Source organism: Haliaeetus leucocephalus, unplaced genomic scaffold (assembly GCF_000737465.1).
Source record: "Haliaeetus leucocephalus isolate CR32 unplaced genomic scaffold, Haliaeetus_leucocephalus-4.0 Scaffold696, whole genome shotgun sequence".
In the NCBI taxonomy this organism is placed as follows: Eukaryota; Metazoa; Chordata; class Aves; order Accipitriformes; family Accipitridae; genus Haliaeetus; species Haliaeetus leucocephalus.
This window is the reverse complement of record NW_010973132.1, coordinates 3499611-3522041: the sequence shown is the minus strand read 5'-3', so window position 1 is coordinate 3522041 and position 22431 is coordinate 3499611. Positions and strand designations below refer to the sequence as shown.

Sequence of the window (22431 nt, the reverse complement as noted above, 5' to 3'; positions counted from 1 at the left end):
TCCAGCTATGAACAGAGATGGGTGAAGGGGAAGAATGCATTGTTGTATGGATGTTTTTTGCCTTAGCTCTTGCGATTCCAGAGGTCTTTGATCTCTCTTTCATTCTCTCTCTTGACTTTTGTAGGAACAGATCGGATAGAGGTCTCCAACACAGATGGGACCATGAGAACTGTTCTAATCTGGGAGAACCTAGACAGACCTAGAGATATCGTGGTGGACCCTGTTGGAGGGTGAGAGATTCTTTTTTTTCTAGGATGACATGGCAATTCTTGCATGTCTAAAGATGTTCAGGTTCTTTGGTTTTGTGCAATTATCTTTCTGGTGCTATTGTTCTACATCCTGCCAAAGACTGAAATTAGAGACCTGATTTTGGATGCTAGTGGAACAAGATAAGCAGGGATAATTGCCTGTTGTGCTGTAGAGCTTGCAGGAGCTGGCTGGTGTTTTCATTTGTTTATCCTGGGGACATAATAACAAAGTTGTAGTACAAAAAACGTTGAGAATGAGACCATCTAGACCTTTTCTATTTCTGTATTTCACATCTATGTTGAATTTGTATTCAAGCTGTCTGCTTATCAACCAGAGTTCAGTCAGAAGGATTTCCTCAGGTAAATTACTGCTGATCTCAAGCAAGCTTTAACATTAGTGGCCTCTTGGCTTCAAAGCACTGCATCAGAGTATTGAGGGATCAGGTGTGCCACAGAAAGCAAACCTGAGTAGAGTAACAGAAACAAATGGTTTCAATAATGGATTTTGCTTCTGAATCATAAGACCTTGTGTAGCTGGGGGTAGGGTGGATAGGAAAAAGCTTGCCAGCCATTGCTTTAGAAGCAATGTTGAAGGCCTGGAATAAAAGCACGCTATTCTTTCCTTGAGTGGATTACTGAAAGACCAGCGCAGCAAGAGTATACAGGGCCAATGGTGGAGACTGGTAAATAATTAGTTAATTTTTAGACCTTGAACTTTTTTCTCCATGTTGTAATTAGGTCAGCCCATGAGCAGTAGAAGGTATATAAATTTGAGTATGATCTCAGGTACATTACAAGAACCCAAGGCTGGGCATGAGTACAATATTAGTCTAGTGCTGCTTCCTGCTAGGACCTGAAGGCATCAGGCTCTCTTGCTTCTCTGTAACACTGCCTGGCCGTAGTGGCAGTGAAGGAGTGTGGGCATTCACTTCTCTCTGGGCTTGTGTTCAGGTTCATGTACTGGACTGACTGGGGAGCCAGCCCAAAAATTGAGCGTGCTGGTATGGATGCCTCAAACCGCTTGGTGATCATTTCCTCCAACCTGACATGGCCTAATGGCTTGGCTATTGACTATGAGTCACAGCGCTTGTACTGGGCAGACGCAGGCATGAAGACCATTGAGTATGCCAGTCTGGATGGAAGCAACAGGAAGGTAAGGAAGCCATCTTTGAGAAGGGAGTCTGGGAGCCTGAGGTGTAAGTCCTAGAGCACAGAGTGCTGATGGCCCCTGCCTCTCTTTCCAGTTGAAAGTGAAATCTCCAAATCAAGACACACTGAGCTGCTTTCACTGGGAGAGAAGAGCTCCCTTTCAGTTGCAAACTGGGTGTGAGGGAACGTTCTTTTGAGGGCTAACGTTGCCCTATCACTCTCCTTTTGCTGTGACTGTACACTATGAAGTCGAGAGGGGGCAAGGGAAGCCTCTTCCCCCAAGTGACTTCTTAGTAATGTTTTTTGGGGGGGCTGGGGGTAATCTGACCAGGTGCTGATTGGGAGCAATCTGCCTCACCCCTTTGGACTTACTCTTTATGGCGAGAGAATCTACTGGACAGACTGGCAGGCCAAAAGCATCCAGAGCGCAGACAGAAGGACTGGGCAGGCTCGGGAAACGCTGCAGGACAATCTGGAGAATCTTATGGATATTCATGTTTTCCACCGGCACAGGCCACCAGGTACAGAGCTCGACCCAAGCCACACTGAGCTGAGAGCTTGCTCAGGCTCTTGGTATGCGGCACAGCTCTCCTGCAAAGAGCTGACCTGTCTATCAGCCCCCAATGCCTTAATTCTCTGGGTGGAATATGAGAGCATGAAAATGGGTCTCGGTATTTAAGGGCATTCTAGAATGCATTTCTATAGCTGTTGCATGCTTTCATTGTGCCTGTGCTACTGGCTTATGGATTTCTCATCCTCTTTCCTATAGTCCATACAGCGTGTGAAGTTAGCAATGGAGGCTGCAGTCACCTGTGCCTTTTGGCACCTCTTCCAAAAGGTTACAGCTGTACATGCCCTACTGGGATCAACCTGCAGTCTGATGGCAAGACCTGCTCCCCTGGTGAGTCCTCTCTGTAGGTTCCTCATTGCAGTTTTGTATCACACCTACATTTTGCTCCTGCCTTGTTAGAGAACAAAATTCACTTTTATGTGCTTATCTGCTTTACCCCTTGAAAAACCGATTTGATGCCTGTACCTTCAATTTGACTGGGAATTACTGTGAAAAAACTTACTAATAACTGGACTGATGCAGAATAAATTTTTGTTGAAATCATGTTGGGCAGCTAAATCAGATGTCACATTTTTCCCCATACTTTTGCCCTAATTTTGAGGTGGATTCTTTTTTAACTACAAGGTGCTATATTCTTTAATAGGTCTGTACACAGTCCTCCCATAGACCCTCTTTTTGAGGATTGTGGAAGGCACTCGGCTTCAGGCCAGGGTATATCCTTAGCAGGAAAAAACTAACTCCTAATTCCCATTTCCCACACATATTAGCAGAAGTAACTCTTCTATGAGTGCACTCTTTTTCAACTTGGATGTAAAGAAACATTCAGTAACGCTCAGTAAAGCTTTTGTACCCACACTCCCCATAAGCCGAGATCTGTCTGAGGCTTCACCTTTTCCACTGAAGTGGATGTCACCTCCAGAACGTTAAATAAATGATGCCTACAGTTGACTGAACATGTTCCTCACTGATACCTGTCCATTTTCAACTCTTGGCAGGAATGACCAGCTTTCTGATCTTTGCCAGAAGGACTGACATCCGGATGGTCTCTCTGGATATTCCATACTTTGCAGATGTTGTCGTCTCAGTCAATGTCACTATGAAGAACACCATTGCAATTGGAGTGGATGCTCATGAAGGTCTGAACTTCTTAGTGTGTCTGACTGTCTGTTTGAAAAGCAACAAGTGACTTCATATCTAAATGTCTGAGTAAAGACCCAGGCGCAGATCTTACTGTAGGCTGTGAATTTGGGTAGTGGTTGGTTTTTTTTCTAGTACATGCTGCAAATACTCCATTGCAGTCAGGAAAGGAATGTCCTTATAGGGAAACACAGAACCCCCACTCTGTGGAAGAAGCTGCCTGTTACATTGAGTGAGGTTCCTGTGCATTTTTGATATAAGAAAGCTTTCCTCCTGCCAAAGCCTTTCACAACAGTAAAGCTGAGACTCTGGCTGTTCCTGTATACTAAACATCTGATGCTGTGCTGGATGTAAACCCACTGTTGTACAGTAAGGTAGATGATCTGATTACTGCCTCCTGGGACATTTTGAGAAATCAGATGTGGGACTCTATACTACTAGCTGATAATGTGTTATGTGTTCTCTGGCCTTGTGTAAAGGTCAGAGTGCCAGTGCTCCTACATATTTTGGGGAGGATTGGAACGAGGTAATTTGTACTGTTTTATCACTCTAGCTTAATAGTCTTGTGCTGCTGTTATTCCTGTGCAGTCAGATCTGTTTTGAATGGTGTAGCTGGTAGTCAGAGACCTGGATCTGTTTTTTAAGGATTTTGCTGTTTGGTTGTTGGAGTTTGTTTTGGTTTGGTTTTGTTGTCGGCTTTTTTTAAGTTTCTCTTTCTTCTTCCACCCAGGAAAGGTTTACTGGTCAGACAGCACACTGCGGAAAATCAGCCGGGCTGCCCTTGATGGCTCACAATTTGAGGACATCATCACTACAGGTAAGAGAGATTTTTGGCCTGGGAGCCTCTCACCTCCATGCAGCATGAAGAGAGATTATCTGATAACCTGGTAGAATAATCTTCAAATTTTCGGTGGAAGGGCAAGCAAAGCCTAAAGCAACTGCCTGATGAGGTGCAGAAGGAGAATACCGGAAGCTCCTGACTAGGCTGGGAGGATGACCAGTGACCTTTCTGTTTTCTCAGGTCTATTGACTACAGATGGGCTGGCTGTGGATGCTATTGGCAGGAAGATATATTGGACAGATACAGGAACAAACCGCATTGAAGTGGGCAACCTCGATGGCTCCATGAGGAAAGTCTTGGTCTGGCAGAACCTGGACAGCCCTCGGGCAATAGCTTTATACCATGAGATGGGGTTAGTGCTGTCAAGAGGCTGTCTAGAGGATAGAACAGGACTTCTGACCTCTGTTTCTGTAACACTTGCTGGCTTTTCCCCAGGTATATGTACTGGACGGACTGGGGTGAGAATGCCAAGCTGGAACGCTCTGGAATGGATGGCTCTGGACGTGCGGTGTTGATCAGCAACAACTTGGGCTGGCCTAACGGACTGGCGGTGGATAAGGCTGGGTCCCAGCTGCTCTGGGCTGATGCACACACTGAGGTCCGATTCTGTTTTTCAGCATTGTTTGCCATTGGTAGCCTGGAGGCTGTTTTGAAGCTCTTGAGCAAGCTGTTGAAACAGCAAGGGGAACATAAGCTTTTCTGAGAGAATGGGCTATGGGGAGGGTGGACTTGAGTAACATCACTTGCTCGTGCTCTGTTTCCCACTTGATGTAGTAATTGCTAGCACGAGGATCAGTGTTTTGAGTATGGGGCTGATGTTTACTTCTTTCTTTAGCGGATTGAGGCTGCAGATCTCAATGGTGCTAACCGCCGCACCCTGCTGTCTCCAGTGCAACATCCCTATGGCCTTACTTTGCTGGACTCTTACATCTACTGGACTGACTGGCAAACTCGCAGCATTCACAGGGCTGACAAGGACACTGGTGCCAATGTCATCTTAGTGAGGGCGAACCTGCCTGGCCTCATGGACATTCAAGCTGTTGATAGGGCACGGCCCCTGGGTGAGTTGCTAGGCTGCTCGCAAATCAGTGGGTGTCTGTGGTGACTAGGGGAGCCATTGGAGCTGTCACTGAAAAGAGTCCTTTGGTGTAAACCATGAGTGGTAGAGTAACTTCTCAAAAATCAGCTTTTCTTCTTCCCTCTTCTTTAACTATTTTTGCACTTCTCCCTGTTTACCCAGCTCCATAGGTCTGGTGTTTGTTTATTACTGCATGCCTTTTGACCCCCTTTATCCCTTTTCCTTCACTGGATTGCACTGACAACCTCATTCTCACACACAGCAGAGCCATTTTCTTAGGAAGACTGAATGAGTCATGCCCTATTAGGCTTCACCAGAGTCTGCTGGCATTGGACAGTTTCCCTTTTTTAACTCCAAAAGGCAATAATTCCTCTTAAGCTAGTTGTTGAAACCTTATTTCAAGTTCTAGTAATTTTTTTCCCAACCATTGCAGGCTTCATCTTCCTGTCTGCCACTTTGCTCTACAAAATCTCTGTTTCTTTAGTTGCTCTTAGTATATCATGCTCTCCAATTATTTTGTGCGAGAGTCAGATTCCTTATGTTACTCTTGGGGGATCCTATATGACCCCATCTTGCATCCTTGCTCTTCAGTGGGAGTTATTGCTTTGTGCTGTGGCTTCATTTTGGTGGAATTTCCCCAATACATACTTCTACAGAAAAGTCTGTGCTGCTTCTCCTGTGGCTACTAACAGCAGAACATCACTCTTGACAGTATAACTTTACAATGTAACTTAAAGCTAACCCAAACTCTAGCCATCGTATCCCCATTGTCTTCTTCCCACTCCCTGCTCCTGTCTTCTGCCCTTATCCCCTCCTAGTAAATATATGCTGCATTTTTTTAAATGTAAAAAAAAAAAAAAGATATGACCCTAATATGTCACGCACTTTCAGCAGCCTTCTCTGATGCCTTTGTTTACTTGCCACTGTGTGCAGCTAAGTTGAAACAGAAGCTTCTTTGTCAGCCTGGCCTCTGGTACATTGTCACGCTGCTTCCCCACAGGGTTGGATCTTTCTGTCAGCATTACCATTTGCAGCAATAATAAAGCTAAACTGCAGTTGTGTGAATCTATCAGCATTTGGCTGTTCCTTTTTCCATGGGAAAACTATGATTAGCAAGGAATGCAGGTCAAGATTTTGCTTCTAATGCTCCCGCTTCTTCTGTGCCTTCCTGTTCTCCTTGCCCAACCATGCCCATACCCACCATGAATCTTGGAGGGGAGGGAGGCAGTGTCTGTATGAAGGGCTGTAGATTCCCAGCAAGGCTAGGATGGTAAGGACGAACTCAGCTGCTAGCAAGTTGTGCACGTATGTAGCCTTTAAAATAAAGCTTTGGTTTGTGGGACCACACTGATCCTTAAACTACGCTTTCCCTATTTCTAAAGGCTTCAATAAATGTGGAGTTCGTAATGGTGGCTGCTCCCACCTTTGTTTGCCTCACCCCACTGGCTTCTCCTGTGCCTGCCCCACTGGCATCCAGCTGAAGAGAGATGAGCAGACGTGTGACTCTTCTCCAGAGACGTACCTACTTTTCTCTAGCCGTGCTTCCATCCGTCGTATCTCATTGGACACCAGTGACCACACAGATGTGCACATACCTGTTCCCGAGCTGAACAATGTCATTTCTCTGGACTATGATAGTGTGGATGGCAAGATTTACTACACAGATGTATTTCTTGATGTCATCAGGTGGGTGCCAGTCATCTGGTTGGCCAGTGCCCAGATCACCCAGCTGCTTGTGCTGGTTGTGCCACAGTGAGCTGTCGAGTGTGCCTGTAACTTGGGGAGACTGAGATGCTGGCACTACACCACTATGTACACCTTCTCTTTGGTACACAGTATCATATGTATCGCAGAACTAAATGCTGAAGGTGTGTTCAGGTTGCTGGAGACTGTGGGGAAAAAGGTATTAGAGAGGTAGCAGTATGAAGTTGCCCTGTGGTTGATGGGGATCACACATGGAGGTGTGAAGGCTCTCTGGGAGCTACCTGTTCCTCACTGCCTTTTGTCATTGATTTCCATCCAGGCGGTCTGATCTGAATGGCAGCAACATGGAAACTGTTATTGGTCAGGGTCTGAAGACTACAGATGGCCTGGCAGTGGACTGGGTTGCCAGGAACCTCTACTGGACAGACACAGGACGCAATACCATAGAAGTAGCTAGACTGGATGGAAGTTCCAGGAAAGTGCTGATCAATAACAGCCTGGATGAGCCCCGAGCCATTGCTGTCTTTCCCAAGAAGGGGTAGGTATGGGGTATTGGTGGGGCAGGGAGAAGGGCTCTGCAGAGGCAGATTGGAATAAGAGGTTGTGGGAGGAAGAAGAGATGTGCCATGTGAATCTGCAGGTACTAGCAAGGGGCTGACTCTGAGTGACAGATGTAATCAGGCAGACAGTGAATTTGAAGGTTGGGCAGATAGCTGGGAGAAGCAAATTACAGACCACGTGATCTTTTTTGAACCTGAAGAGTCTGGCAGTTTAATTCATAACTAAAACTTTCATTAGGCTAAATGAAATGGGTTTTTTTCTTCTTATACTTGTCTCTTATCTGTTCAGGTACCTCTTCTGGACAGATTGGGGTCACATTGCTAAAATTGAACGGGCAAACTTGGATGGCTCTGAACGTAAAATCCTGATTAACACTGACCTAGGATGGCCTAATGGACTGACTTTGGATTATGACACCAGGAGGTCAGTGAAAGATTTTCTTATACTTTCATAGGGTTAAGGGATGTAATGAATTTTTTTAGCCACCTTAGCTTGGTTTATTGGAGTAGCATTGAAGGTTTGGTTTTTTGTGGTGGTTTGTTTTTTTTTTTTCTGATCCATCTCGGCTAGTGAATGACTAGCAAGTCAAGAGGGATTGTATAGCTGGAAGCTCACGTCTTTCCCTGTTCCTCCAGGATTTACTGGGTGGATGCGCATCTTGATCGCATAGAGAGTTGTGATCTCAATGGGAAGCTACGGCAAGTGTTGGTCAGCCAGGTGTCGCATCCCTTTGCTCTGACACAGGTAAGAAGATTTTCCTGCTGCCACCATTCTCCCTGGTGCGTTGATGAGTTCGGACAGTGGATCTTGGGGACAGGGAAGTGCTATAGTCTGGGGAAGCTAAGATGGCTGAGGAGACAGTACTTAACTCTTCTGTGCGGCTAACAAAGGAAGTTTGTCTGAACTGTGGGGTGTAGACAGTCATTTTCCTTATGGTAAGCGGGTAAGGGGTTGAAAAGGCCTTTGTTTGGGGCCTTCTGTCACTGGGATGTGTTTTTTGTGGGTATCCTGTGTCTATGTGGCTAAACATGCTAATCGCTGTGATTTTTCTTTGCTGTCTCCCTGAGCAGCAGGACAGGTGGATATACTGGACTGACTGGCAAACCAAATCTATCCAGAGAGTAGACAAATACTCTGGGCGGAACAAAGAGACAGTCCTAGCCAATGTTGAGGGACTGATGGATATCATTGTGGTTTCCCCTCAGAGACAGACAGGTAAATAGGAAGACCTTGATTCAGGCAAGTGCTAATTGTAGACAGAAAGAACTCTGGAACCACTGTGCTACTGTAGATGTCAAGCGAGGTTGGCATCCTTTCTTATACTCAAACTGTTAATTCATATTCCCTGGGCACATTCCTTGTCTGCCTGTGACATTTCAGTCAAGTACATCTTAACGGTATTCTGTTACAGCTTTGATCAGCAGATGTCATTTTCTGTGTTGTTCATCTGATGTTGTGATAAAACAGAGGAATGTGAGCTTTTTGTTTTTTAATCTGTGCAGCTCTGTTGACTGGGCTCCTGTCTAATGATTTCCAGTGCCTTCCTTTCAAGACTGCCCTAATCCTACCAGTGTCTGGCTATTGTCATCGCTTTTTTAGCAGTCAGATGAAGGGCATGTGCCAGAGCATAGTAACTTGCTGAATTTCTAGGAAGTATCTCTGTCTGAGCAGGAAAAAACGTTGCTGATCTGAGCTCCTACCTGGTCATCTGCAACATACTTAGGAAACTGCTTGTTCCTTCCAGGTACTAATGCTTGTGGAGTGAACAATGGAGGCTGCACTCACCTCTGCTTTGCCAGGGCTTCTGACTTTGTCTGCGCGTGTCCAGATGAACCAGATGGGCGGCCCTGTTCTACTAGTGAGTTTACTGGGTGTCACTTGGGTAGTAGCTTCCATAAGTGAGCCACTGCCACTACTTATGCAGTGGCAGTGGCAACCAGAACTCTGCAGTGTATAAACACTTATGCAGAGTTGTATACTGGAAGAAAGGTGGTTGTGAGCAATATAGCCTTCTTCTGTCCTTTCTGCTGACAGCGTGGGTTTGAGATGGGAAAGCTGCTCATATAGGCCATTTTAGAAACTCTCTACAGCTTACCAGACTTGTTCATCTGTCCCACAAAGTTGGGGTTCTACTTATTTTTCTCTGTTGTTCTAGTTCCTGGTGTGGTGCCCCCTGGTCCTGAACCCACCAGTATAAGTGAGAGAAGTCAGACACCACCTGGCAGAGTAGGTACCTCAACAACCAAGCCTCTCACATCTCTGGAAGCAGTGGAAGGAAAGTAAGTGCTCTTGTTCTCTTGGAATTGGGGTGTGAAAGTCACAGCTTGTGCAAGGTGCAGCATGCAACCCCCCCTCTGGTTGTCATCATCCAAATGTACCTCTCCTTAGCCAAAAGAGGCTATTCCAGCTCCAGACTTCACATTCACAGTGGGGAAAACCATTTTGACAAAGAACGCAGAACACTGTTGAGCTAGCAAGAGAGAGATGCAGAGATCTTTCTGTCTGTTCTATTGAAACATGTGTCTACGCTGACTGTGCTGACGTGTTAAAATCCTCCTGAGACCCTGTCATTAATTTGATTGATTTTTGAACTCCTAATTTTGAGAACTTATTTCTGAGAGGAGGAGAGGGGAGTCTGTTGCTTTAATTCACTGAGACATCTCAGACCTGACCCAGACATCCAAGGAAGTGCTTCTGCCCTGGCCGTAAGGGGATAGCTGGTTTGGGGCAGAACAGAACCTTTGCAGCTCTAAGATGTAAGTTACAGTGCAGGTAGTTAAGAGACTTTTTTCTGCTAATTCCTTACAGCCTGCTATTCCTACTGCCCAGCAAAAAAGTATGTTCTATAATATCTGGCTGGGTTATTTACAAGGCAAAACTTCCACTTTGTTGAGTATGATGTATTGGACAGAAAGATCTTTGTGCTGACTCTTGGATGTTCTGATTTTTGCTTCAGCACTGATGCTGAAATTTGTGTTCTCATAAAGAGATATGTGTACGTATCTATGTACCTGAGGGGCGAATCTAGAATGACTTGGATGAAACATTGTGCAGACCTATAATTGATATATACATGCACACACCCCTGTATGTATGTATATGGTCCACTCTTCTCTGGATACAGAAGGGTACTGAAGAAGAGAAAGGAAGGCTCCTGTTGTTGAACTGGAGATGGAAGGGATATCAGTGCTAGCCTGGCCCATCCTGTCTTTTGATACCTTTGATGCTGTTGATACTACTTTCAGTAACTAACTGTCCTTCTGTCATTCAGCTGCTCTGACAAAGATGCTAGGCGAGACTTGTGTACCCATGCCAACGAGGCGGTGTTGGCAACCATGGGTGAGTTCTTTTTCTTTAACGCTTCTCCACCATGGTGGTTCTTCCAGATGTGCCCAGGGCATTCCAGTCCCTCGTGTTTGAAACTCAAATTTCTGAAACTCAGACTTGATTTACTAAAATGCCCTCTGATCAGAGCAAAGTGTGTCTAAGGATGAACATCAGTCATACACATTCATTAGCCTATATGGAGACTTCTCCAAATAACACTTTGGTCTGAAGAATAGTTCTGTTTCCTTTCATCCCATACCTCATCCGTTGGGCTCCTCCCATTGATGACACTCTTCTTCACTGTCCCCTTTGTGTTTACTTGAGGATGGTTGACTAGGGTAATTGTTTCCCACTGTAGGAGTAACCTGTCAGCAAGGGGGGGTCTAACTCATCCAATCCCATTACAAAGATCTTGATACTCCTTGGTTTGCTGGAGCCTGGGTGGGAGGAAGGGTTATCATATGTTTGGTTTCATATGAAGCCAAACAAAACCCTCTGCTAAACCTTAGCGTGCTGACATTTTACTTCACATACTTCTGTATGGTGTAAAATCTCTGTATTAGGCATTACACCGAGGTCAGTATTATCCAGTGGAAGTTAAGGAGAGTGCATAAAATACCCTTGCTATTCACTTTCAGGGGAAGGACTACATGTCAGCTACATCATTGGAGGTCTTCTCAGCATCTTGTTTATTTTGCTGCTTATTGCTGCTTTAATTATATACAGGTAAGTGATCTTTCTTCCTGCCCCACCCCCCCCGGCCAATAGTAAAATCTAGGGTTGTAGGAGAAGAAAGCTCCTGAAAGCACTTCGTCTTTCTTTATTTTCATTTACAATCCCTTTGTTCTCCATTGGAAGCAGTGTTTGATGATTTTATTTGCAAGGTTTGAGTACTGTGCCTTGAAGTGTTGGGCATGCAACTCTCTTATTTGAAGCCTTATTGGCTAAATTTTCTGCAGAGAGCTTATGAGTTACAGACAGGGATATGAGGTAATACATAACTCAGTATGTGTGTGAGCTCATATGCTTTCGCCAGGTAGCTTCACCAGTCAACAGCCAGTGTAGCTGTTGTGGTTACATGCCAGTGCCTTGCTGTACTGGTAGCCAGTGAAGGTACTGGTAGCTTGAAGAGCCAGGTGAAGCCAGCATTCTCTGTCTTTGAGGGACAGTAAAGATTGCTGGAGCTTTCCACTCACTGAGCACTCAGGAACTTTGGATCCTGGCAGTAGGGCCCTGTGTCTTTTCTGACAGCTTTCTCCCTCTAGGCATAATAAATCCAAGTTCACGGACCCTGGCTTGGGGAACCTAACCTACAGTAATCCCTCATATCGGACATCTACCCAGGAGGTGAAGATTGAAGCGATTCCAAAACCAACCATGTACAACCAGTTATGCTATAAGAAAGAGGTAAGAGCTGCTACTAAGGACATGGGAGCCCAGCTCAAGCTGCTGTTGAGTATTACAGGCCCTAGTATGTGAAAATGTTGCAACTTGTCAGCATTTACTTCTAGGACATAGGAGGACAGCTTCAGTGAATTGCTCAGACTCCTATAGAGATCAACCAGCAGCACTTCTTCCCCAGTGAGCTGTAGTGAATTAGACCTGTCTTTAGCTCTCTGCTTCTTCCCCACTCCCACAGTGTCTTGCATTTCATTTGCATTGGGTGCTGGCTCTCGAAGTACAGGAGTCAAAGGGAGTTGTCATCCCTGGACACAGTCCTGGTTAGTGACTGTTGCACCAAGGTTGCTTTGGACAGTCACCAAGGGAACTAGGCAGCCAGAAGGGGTTTGGTAACAAGAATGTGGCCCCTCACTGTGCACTGCCTGGAAGGGGTAGGATAGGGAAAGAACTGGAACCGTTATTAAATGGAGCATTTTAAAGGCCCTGCAGAGGTCTGCCCTGTGTGTCACAGGATGGAGAGGGTTTAATATGATCTCTTGCAGCACTTAGTTTCTCCTCTGTTTTCTCCTCAGAAGCTTTCTTATCACTCAGATAGCTTCTCATCTTCCCTCTTCTGATTTCCGTCCACATCCTCACGTCAGGTATCACTACTCTGTATTTGATCCTGCCTCCCTCACTCAAGCTCTGTTGTGTGGCTCAAGCACTGTCCCATACTAATTGCTCTTTCTTGTTTTTTTTCCCCTGCTTCTATGTCCTTAAACCAGCTCTACTGTCTGTCAAGAAAGTATAGGTAATTTTCTATGGCAGATCCTTTGGTCTTGGCTTTGGCTACTCATACTCAGTGTGTGAGATTTTAAAAAGGTAATTTCTGTAGGACTTTATCAAAAAATCTGTTAGATCACTTAGTTCCTCTAGCAGGGATCACAGCAAGACTTACGCAGAGGAGAGCTTTCCCTCGTTTTGTTTTTCAAAGGTACTGTCCAATAGATTTCCCAAACTTTCCTGCCATTTTACCCATATCTACTAAGGATAAGCCAAGATTATTTATCTGGGAGTCTTAATTCTGCTGCTCCTAGATATAGCCAGATGTATATTTCCCCACCCCCGTCACTTTCTCCTTAGGGATAGATCAGATGTTCTAATGCTTCTTATTTGTCAATGAGCCAAGTTAGAGAGATTTCACTACTTTAGTCTCAGCGTGGTCCCTTTTAGCCTCTGATCATTTCCATTGTTTCCCTATATTCTTCTCCTGTGTCACTGTGAGACTTGGACTCAACAGTGGTATTCCAGCTGTGCTTTCCTGAGAAGTGAATCTAGAGTGACTCAGATATAAAGATATTGCAGACCTAGAGTCAATTCCCTGCCTACTTTTACCATGAAGTATTCTGGCTGTTCCTGCTTCCCATTTTGGTTTGTTTTTGGGGGTTTTTAGGCTCAGTGTTGGTCTTACTCCCTGCTGTCAGGGAATATGTATAGTTAAATTAGAAGAGCCAGCTCATCCTCATTCACCTTCCATGATTTGAAGGCTCCTGGAGTTTGGAATGAGAGCTCTTGCAGGGAGGATTCATCTGGGGGTAGTGAAGAACTGAAGGGATTCTGCCATTGTGACAGTGAAAGCTAGTGGCTGTTTACGTGGAGGCTCAGCCTTTTGTCTGCTTCGCTGTCTACATTCCAGTCTGCTTTGCTCTTTGCCATATTTTTCCATTTATGTATTGGGTTTTTTTTCATTCACCTGTCTGCTCCCTAGACTGGTCCTGACCACAGCTACACCAAGGAGAAGATCAAGATTGTGGAGGGGATATGCCTTTTATCCAGTGATGAGTCCGAGTGGGATGACCTTAAGCAGATTCGGAGCTCCCGAGGAGGGATCCTCCGGGACCATGTCTGCATGAAGACAGACACGGTCTCTATCCAGGCTAGTTCTGGTTCACTGGATGACAACGAAACTGAGCAGCTGCTACAAGAAGAACAGTCTGAATGCAGCAGTGTTAACACAGCAGCAGCCACTCCTGAGCGGCGTGGCTCGCTCCCAGACACAGGCTGGAAACACCAACGCAAGCCCTCCACGGAGAGCGAGGTCTAAAGTACATGCGACTTTGGAAATGCTCGTACCCTCCCTAGCCTCTGCTCTGCACAAAAGACAGGACTCTGCCTGCTAGGCAAGGAAGGGCACAGAGACCGGCCTCTCCTGTGAGGGGCCCAGAGATTGTGACTGCCTTTCAGCAAGGAGTTTGGGCAGCTGTGCTGTTGTGGTTGGAGAGGGAGGATGGGCGGGTTGGAACCCGGAGACCCTTTTGGCTCATTTTCACTGTCTGTGGTTTATTTATATGTTCCCTTTTCCTGGAAGCTGCGACGTTAACTTTTGCAGTGACTCCTCTGGCCTGAATCTGGTTCAGATTCTGTGTTCTCTGGCAACCTGCAAGTCCTGTGCCGTCCAGCTCACGGTCAATGCCCATGAAGAGAGCAGAGCTGCCTCATTGCTAGCTCCTGTCCTGGTCACAGAAGTTCCCCTAGTCATTCCAGCACTAGCAGCACTCTTTGAGGCTTTGTGTTGAGGGGTCTCTGACTTGAGAGAGGTCTTGGAATAGATGGGGTGTACTTTGGGGCTCAAGGGGACACTGACACAGCATCAGGTCACCTTTTAAGGGCATAAAGAGGCTAACCACAGTTGCTGTGACTCGCTTCACAAGACCATCACTGCTTACTTTCCCATCTGCTAGTAAAAACTTTTAAGGAATGCTCAGATTGGAGCACTGTGTCTGTTGCTGGCAGTGGACACCGCTCCTGTTCTCCCATTTCCTGTTAAAACATGTTTCTACTCTGGAAAAACAAGAGTCAGCAAATGGCCCTTTCAGAACCGCTCCCTGTGGGTACTGGAGTCAGAGTGCTGAACTTGAGGAAAGAAGAGATTGGTATTGTTCTTAGCTCTACAGAGCTAATGGGAGGAAATGGATCTCAGCAAGACCTAAATTCTACTCTTGTCTTTGCGTAACTGATATATAAAAAGAAAAAAAGAGAATTTGCTAAGTCTCCACTAGTCCCAGTTCTGCAAGGTCCCAATTCTCTTGGCGTTTAGGACCTTTGATTACCATAATGAGGGAAAAAGAGAGAATTCCTAGGTCGAGTCTTTCCCAGGGGAGTGCTCAGTGCTGACAATTAGGAACTGCTTTATTACTAGGCTGAGCCTATTTGACCTAGAATAGGAGACAATAATCAGGGAGCTGTAAGGGCCATTTTAAATAGTTGTTTATCAGATAGAATTGCACTTTAAGCTCCTCTGTTACCACTAAACAGCTCTCCTTGCAAAGTCATTTTCCCTATCAGCTACATGAGCTTCAGTTGTTCTCTGGCCTCCAAGGCCTTTATCCTCTAGGGGATGTAATCCTACCCTTGTAGTTACACCCCAGCAGCATCTGGAGCTGGGGCTTGCATGCTCCCAAGGACTATTGCCGCATTTTCACATTCTCTTGACTTCTCTTGTCATCCATTTGTTCAGAGGGAAAAAAGATAGAGAAAGTGTCTCTTTATGCTTCTTCAAAAATGAGATTTATATTAACCCCTCAAGTCATATGGATACTATCATGGTAATGAAGTGTTAAGCTGGATACTTGGAAGCAGAACTTTCCAGTGAAGAATTTCTCACGGCAAACTCTGTAACCTCTTTATCTCCTGGGAAGAGGTCAAGTACATTCCCACCTGTGGTGTAAAGAGAGCAAAGCATACATTAGGGGTATGGCTTAGAGGTGTGGGGAGGGTGCATCTTCCATGCGGTATTTTTCCGGCTGGTAAAAAAAAAAGGAAAATCCATCCTACTCTGCTCTAACCTTATTCATGTACCAACAGACCTGCTACCCCTGAAAAACATGACAGATGCCAGGGGGTTGACTGTACTTTTTACAGCAGAGGTAGCTTTGCAGAAAGGGGAAGATTACAGTTTTGACCTGGCTAGGTGGCTTGAAACTGTCCATAACTGCACCATTGGGCTGACTGGTGTATATTCCTGTGGAAAATGAACTGGAGCTAAGGCTTGGAAATTTCGCTGTGTTAATGTGGGACTCTTCCCTACTCCCAGAGGGATTTTTTCTTTTTAATTAGATTTTTATTTAATTATTTATTTGATTGACTCCAGCCTGGGAAGCGTTGTTTTTTTTGGGCAGAGGCACTTTTGCATTGAGGCGTGGACTTGACTGGGAACTGAGAAAGGAGTGCGTATCACTGACATGGACCTTGCCTGTCTAAGCTGCCTCATGGAGGGACAACACCAGAGGGCTCAAGCACAGGCAGAAGAATTGATTTGAACAGAAACCACGTGTAGAGGCAGGGGCATCAGAGCTGGGAGTGAGTGGGTGGATGGGGGAGGAAGGCTCTGACTTCTAGGAGAGCAGGGTTTCTTTGGGTTTTGGGTTTTGTTTTGTTTTTTCCCCCAATAGCTTATGTGAGTGTGCACCAAAATCCTGAGGTGGGACAGGGGTGAAGGGAAATATCTGCCCAGACCTGTCACTTGAGGTTCAGTCAGCCTGTGAAAATAATCGCTGTCCGAGTCGCAAGTGCAGAATGGAAAGGAAAACCCAGTCAGTCTTTTCAACAACTCATGGTGCTTGTGATCTCCACCTTGATAAATATTCTCTGCTGCTTCTTAGGAGGGGACCCTGCACACTCCAGCCTAAAAACCATTCATAACTGCCCTCTGCTCCCTTCCTCGAATGATTGTGGTGAAAAGGAGCAACAAAATGTCCCACAGGCTCTCCTCTGCCGCTGAGGTGGGCAGAAATTAGTTTCTTTTTCCTAGAGACAGCCCCAGTGAGATGCTGCCTCGGGGGTGCATCATGGTTCCCCGTTCTGGGGAAAAGAAGACCCTCATTGCACTTAGGATGTTAAGAATGTAGAAAGGCCACTGGAGGATGATCTCCTCAGCACTGATTTACTCTGTAAAAAGCAAACCTCTCTCCTGTCTGTCCCAAGCTAACGTCAGTGATTTCCGTGTGTTCCTGTGTAATGGTTTTAACGTTACTCACTGGAGACATTGGACTTTCTGGAGTTATTTAACCACTGTGTTCAGTATTTTAGGGGTTGATGATAATTTAATATAAATTTAGCTTTTCTTAACCACTCTGCCTGGCTTTTGGTTGTGAATCATGCATGTTATTTGGACTTTCCTTTGAAAGAGGAGCTCCCAGACCTGTTTGCACAGAACCTCAACTTTGCTTCATTTGAGTGGAGCAAGGAGGTAGGAACGGCTCAGGGTTCTTTTGATAATCTGGTTGCAACACACACTTCTTCTGCCACTGCGGCTTTGAATCAAGGGCCAAATATCCACACTCACTTACTTTTGCAAATTCCTGTGCACATAGAATACCTTTCACCCTGCCCCCACCTTGCTTTTTTCCTTTTGTTACCATTTCAACATGGCAACAGCAGAAGAGGATGTTCCTCTTTTTGGAAAGTATTAGGACAGTAGTGGTGTTAAGCCTCTGCCCAGTGGAAAACAAAGCTCTGAAGAAGAGCTGCTTTTCTATCTGTAAGGGGTTTTATTCAGGATTCTGTTGCATTTTTTTCATTATAACTGAGAGTTTAAATGGTGTAAAAGGCTGAATAATGAATGAAACATTCAGTAATAACTGACCCTGCAGCACTGGTGCTAATCTCGTCCCACATTCTGTCCCTTTTTCTGATGAAAGGAGTACCAAAACCATTTAAAACACTTCAGCTTTATTCCTGCTCATTTCACAAAGCACAGCGCAGACATGATTTCACTGAGGTCACGCAAAAATACAACCACCTCACTTTTTAAAAAAGCAGATGATGCTCGCACAGCGTGGTGGGGAGAGATGGCATTGTAAGATAATCGCGGTCGCGTTGATGGCACTTTCCTAGCCCTTGCCTCCCGATTACCCCTAAGAATTTTTCCTTCACTTGCTTCAGCCGAAGCGAAGAAACAAAGGAGGGAAAAACACTGTACTCCCATAACGCGGTCACTGCTCACAAACCCACTAATCGCAGGAAAGACTAAAGAAAAGCCCATTCCCCTACGAGGGGACGCTCCCCACAGCCGAACGCAGCCACCTCAGAGCTCCTTTAGCCCTTTACGCGAAAGGTGACGGGTTCAGCGGCCCAAGCACGGCTGCCTCAGGCCGCCAGCGGTACAGGTGCCAGGCGCTGCTCCGGCCGCAGCCGCCCAACGCCCTCACCGGGGCCACGGCGGCTGCCGCGGGGCGGGCGGAGCGGCCTCCTTCCCCGGTGCGTCCCGGCCGCCTCAGGAGAGCGGGGAGCACGCGTCGCCGCTGACTGGATTCAAACGGACCAATAAAACGCGCGGGTGCGGGCATGGGTGGGGCCGTCGGCGGCCAATGGGCACTGAGGACACTGGGAGGTGCGGGCGGTGTTAGTGATTTCAAACCCCGCCGAGGAGCGGCCGGACAACTCGCCGCGCCCGACCCGCCGGGGCCCAGGTGAGAGTTTGTCATCGTTGTCCTTTCCCCGGTGGGGTGCCCGGTTCTTCTTCCCGCCTGCTGGGGCTCCCCGGGCCTGCAGGAGGGCGGGGTAGGCCTCCCTCCGCCGCTGGGCCTGAGCCTCCGCCGTCTCACCTGGGGACTGGGTGGAGGCACAGTCCCGAGCGGCGCTGACATCCCTCCGCAGGAGCGACCCAGGCCCGCGGGCTTCGCTTGCAGCCGTTCCCGTGGCTGCGGGGGGGGAAGAGGGGGACCGCGACCGCTAACGGGGAGAGGCTGCGGCCTGTGCCACGCTGCCTTGTAGAGGCTTTAAGGGCCGCCGCTCGCTTGGGCCGGCCGCGGAGCGGGGGGGTATCGGGGCCTGTAGAGAGCCGTGGTCCGGGCTGCTCCGCCGCGGTCGCCTCCTTCGTGTCATCCCTGTAGGCCTAGGCGCGGTTGGGAGCTGCTGGGGCCTTGCCTGGGAGGCGGCCGGCAGGGTGGGCCCGGGGACCGGTGAGGGAGTCGGGCTCGGCCCCTTTCTAACGTCCTTCGAGGGAAATACGGACCTGGCATCTTCTGACGCCGAGCCTGCGTTTCGGGAGACTGCGTGCAGAATTGGTTTGCCCTCTAAAACGACCCAGGGAAAATGTTTCCTGAGGTGATTGTGATCTTTAAAGTGAAAGGCGTGAGCTCATCTCCATTTCTACAGCTCTGTTGTTGGGTGCAGGTGTTAGCCTTGGATCTCCAGGGTCCCTCACCAGGAGGTGATTCCTGTTGAATCTTCTCTAGTGTATGGGAAGAGGGTCTGGACAGGAATGTGGGTCCCATGTCCGTCCCCCCCCGCCTTTCTATTTAATTTGATTCTGTTTCTGAGTCAGAGTCTTGTGAGTCTTCTTAAGACAGTAGCTTCCACGTTGGTGTGTAGAGGGTTTGCCTCTGGAATTTGGAGCTCTGTCAGTGAGAGACCCAAAGTTTTGTGTAGCAGAGGCTGAGGAATGAAACCTCGATGCAGCTTAAACTGACCTGGACTCTGTTCTAAAAATGAAATTCTAAAAAAAAAAAAATCACAAACTCATCTGCTACTATTTTCTAACTGATTTATGTTTGGTGTGTATCCCCTATGTAATTATTCTGCAGTTTTCCTTTTTTGCTGATTTACTATTTTGCGTTTAGTGTTGCACCTTCCAGTACTTCTGCTAAACTGCATTGCTGTTAAAGTTGCCTTCTGCGGATGAGAATGGGATGAGTAGTAGTTGTTGGGATGTTGGGCTACCAGCTGTGGGAGACCTTCCTTATTTATTACTCGTGTATCAGAGAGAGTGTTGCTATAGACTTTCAATGAACACTTCTATTAGTTTGAAACTGTAAAGATGCATAACTTCAAATACTGAGAGTGTCAAATATTGATGTATTCTAAAAGGCTACTCATAAAAATCTATTATTAAAACTTTGTGATAGGGTCAAGTCAGAAAGAAGAATGATTGGGTGCAGATTGGGTGCAAGTTGCCCTTACAGTTTTGACTCTTTGGTGTCCAACATGAGATCATTTGATTGATTGTGCAAAAATTAGAATTTGGTTTGACTTACTTGCCTCAGGCTTGGCCTTTCTTTAAACTTTGCTGTTTTGGTAGCTTTCCCCCATTTAAAATTCACAGATGCACCTTTTTTTTTTTTCTTTTTCTTTAAATTCTTTTTGTTCCCCACTTGAAGAGTTGCAATAGCATTAAACTTTTTAAGCAACATCGATACAGTGATATATCAAAGCAGAATCAACAAAAAATGGCTTTCAAGTACAACAAACTGGTTCCTAACAAATTACAATTGTTGCAGATGTACGGAAGGTAATTCTCAAGAATACAAAGTTGGGAATATTAACTAGGGGACCTGCTATGGAAAATAATTATTTATGTGACACCTGCACAAAAATAAATGAAACTTGGGTTGCAGAAGCATGGGAAATTAGAGTTACTCAGAGTGCTTTAAAACTGTACTGACACAAGACTTCTCGTTTGATATTCTGATATAAAAAAAGTGAATGCATGGTAATGGAACGTGATTCCGGATTCTCATATGTGTATGACTTGTATTTGGTGGGACTTAACTTCCATGGTGGCTCTTGTCCTTCCCCTGATATGGGCCAGTTGTGTAATCAGGGCCTGTGCTTCTGAAAACCTGGTCTGCCATGGCAGAGCTGATGCTTTTGTACCGATGTCTGTTAAAACAGTAAAGGTCTTGTTCCTGTTTAATAGCCAGCTCAGAAAACCTGACTTCCAGTGTCATGTTAAAAGTTGTTTCTCTCTTGTGCACTGCTGTGTGTGTTAGGTGATAAATTTACAGCTGAAACTCACTTGGCATGTTGTAAGCTCTTTCAGTCAAGCCTTTTTTTTTTCTTGCTACCCTGATTAATTGTGTCATCTGTAAACTGTAACACCTCTGTTCACCCCTTTTTATAGATCACTTATGAATATCTTGAACAGTATGTACAATTAGAAAATGCTCTGAATGTTTTGTGGACTAGAGATAACTGTCTTTCAATCTTAAGTATCTAATTTGGAAGATTTTGTTGTGTAGGATGTATGACTTGAAGGACCCCTGAGAGATGTAAATACTTGTAAACCTTCTAATTAGGGTTTTCAAAATCATGGTCAGTGATGATCTAGTTCCCTTCTTTTCCCCTTCCTATCTCTCCTCTGTTCCATGGTACCAGCAGATGTCCTTTTCTGGTTTTTAAAAGAAATGTATAAACCTGGCATTGCTAACTTGTTTGTAAGCTGTTTAATGTAAATGGTTTGTGAAGTCCCTGCCCAGAGTAGGGTGGCATTAAAGCTATTTGTAACAGAATGGTTGGTTTCAAGACAACATGGTCTTAAGACTAATAGCCCGTTGCTGCTGTTGCTTTGTTGTACTGTTCCAGTGGTTCATCTTGTAGGGTTGGAGTTCTGAAGGGTGACACGGGAAAACCTTGTACCCTCGTGTTTAAATTAAACGTTGCCTTGCACTGGGCAGTGTTGCTGTGGCTTGTTTGAATAAAGAGTCTCTTGACCTGAGCAGTTATGCGTTGTTTGGGGTTGTCTCTATGACAGTTCAGTTGCTGTGAATGTTAAAAAGCAGAAGCAATTGTGCACGTTCGTGCCTCCCTGTTGCAGGGGGGAGGCTGAGATAGTGGAAGAAGTAACTTGGACGATTATGCAGTGGGGAGTGTGGCTGGTGCTGCAGTGCCTAGAGGAGGCTTCTTTCTTCAGCTAGTGAAAAACATGTCTGAAGAAACGCAGCCTTGCATCATATGGCTTGATGCTCTCCTCAGGAGGAAGCTACCGACACCCAGTTTCCACCATACCAGCTTCTTCAATTGCTATTGTCACTGTAGAAAAGGCATCTCAAAATGTCAGGCAGTGGGCTAGAGAGACTGCTGATGAATCAGCTCCGCCGGAGCACTGTCATTACACATCTCGCAGCAGAACGTGAAATGCAATGATGGTAGGGTGCCAGGCCATTCATTCATACCTCCCTTGGAAGGTACTGCCTTTCTTGTTCTTCACGGCAGGCCTTGTTCCTGCCGTGGGGTTGCAGAACTGCTCCCTTATTCGGTTAGGGATCACTGGATGACGGTGGCCCGCGATCATGTCTGCTCCGTGCTCGAGGGTGACCGCAGCAACCCCTGTCACGAGCATAATTGCTCTGCCGCTGTGGGTGTTCAGGGGTACGTATGACTCATGAGAACAGCAGGCCTGCCGGGCCAAGCTGGTCGCCGGCCACCGCGGTCCGGTAGCCCCTGCCCAGCCGCAGGGCGGGCGCCGCAGCCTGCGGGAAGGCCGGGGAGCGCCCGCTGCCGCCTGCGCACCGGCGGCGCCGGGTGTGTGTGTGTGTGTGTGTGTGTGGGCGGGGGGGGGGGCCCGACGTGCCCGGGGCTGCCGCGGGGGGAGCGCGGCGAGGCCCGGGAGCCGGGCGCTGCCCTGCCCTGCCCTGCCCGCCTTTGTCTGGCCCCG

The 22431-nt window shown here is 46.6% G+C and overlaps 2 protein-coding genes across 2 annotated transcripts in view; both read left to right on the top strand.

Annotated features, from left to right (window-relative positions):
• LRP4 (low density lipoprotein receptor-related protein 4) overlaps window positions 1-14395 on the top strand; it is an 81168-nt gene extending 66773 nt beyond the window's left edge. Inside the window, exons 19-38 of the mRNA XM_010580213.1 lie at window positions 125-230; window positions 1200-1401; window positions 1729-1918; window positions 2167-2298; window positions 2964-3104; window positions 3836-3922; window positions 4127-4298; window positions 4382-4544; window positions 4782-5007; window positions 6407-6710; window positions 7048-7266; window positions 7578-7712; window positions 7925-8033; window positions 8360-8504; window positions 9034-9147; window positions 9445-9568; window positions 10561-10628; window positions 11255-11342; window positions 11882-12023; window positions 13765-14395. Of these exons, the coding sequence (XP_010578515.1) occupies window positions 125-230; window positions 1200-1401; window positions 1729-1918; window positions 2167-2298; window positions 2964-3104; window positions 3836-3922; window positions 4127-4298; window positions 4382-4544; window positions 4782-5007; window positions 6407-6710; window positions 7048-7266; window positions 7578-7712; window positions 7925-8033; window positions 8360-8504; window positions 9034-9147; window positions 9445-9568; window positions 10561-10628; window positions 11255-11342; window positions 11882-12023; window positions 13765-14100 (3203 nt within the window). The 3' untranslated portion in view covers window positions 14101-14395. The remainder of the gene's footprint in view (window positions 1-124; window positions 231-1199; window positions 1402-1728; window positions 1919-2166; window positions 2299-2963; window positions 3105-3835; window positions 3923-4126; window positions 4299-4381; window positions 4545-4781; window positions 5008-6406; window positions 6711-7047; window positions 7267-7577; window positions 7713-7924; window positions 8034-8359; window positions 8505-9033; window positions 9148-9444; window positions 9569-10560; window positions 10629-11254; window positions 11343-11881; window positions 12024-13764) is intronic.
• A 3985-nt stretch (window positions 14396-18380) lies between these two features.
• The window catches only part of CKAP5 (cytoskeleton associated protein 5), a 54325-nt gene continuing 50274 nt past the window's right edge, over window positions 18381-22431 (top strand). Inside the window, exon 1 of the mRNA XM_010580126.1 lies at window positions 18381-18466. The gene's annotated coding sequence lies outside the window, so the exon portion shown is untranslated. The remainder of the gene's footprint in view (window positions 18467-22431) is intronic.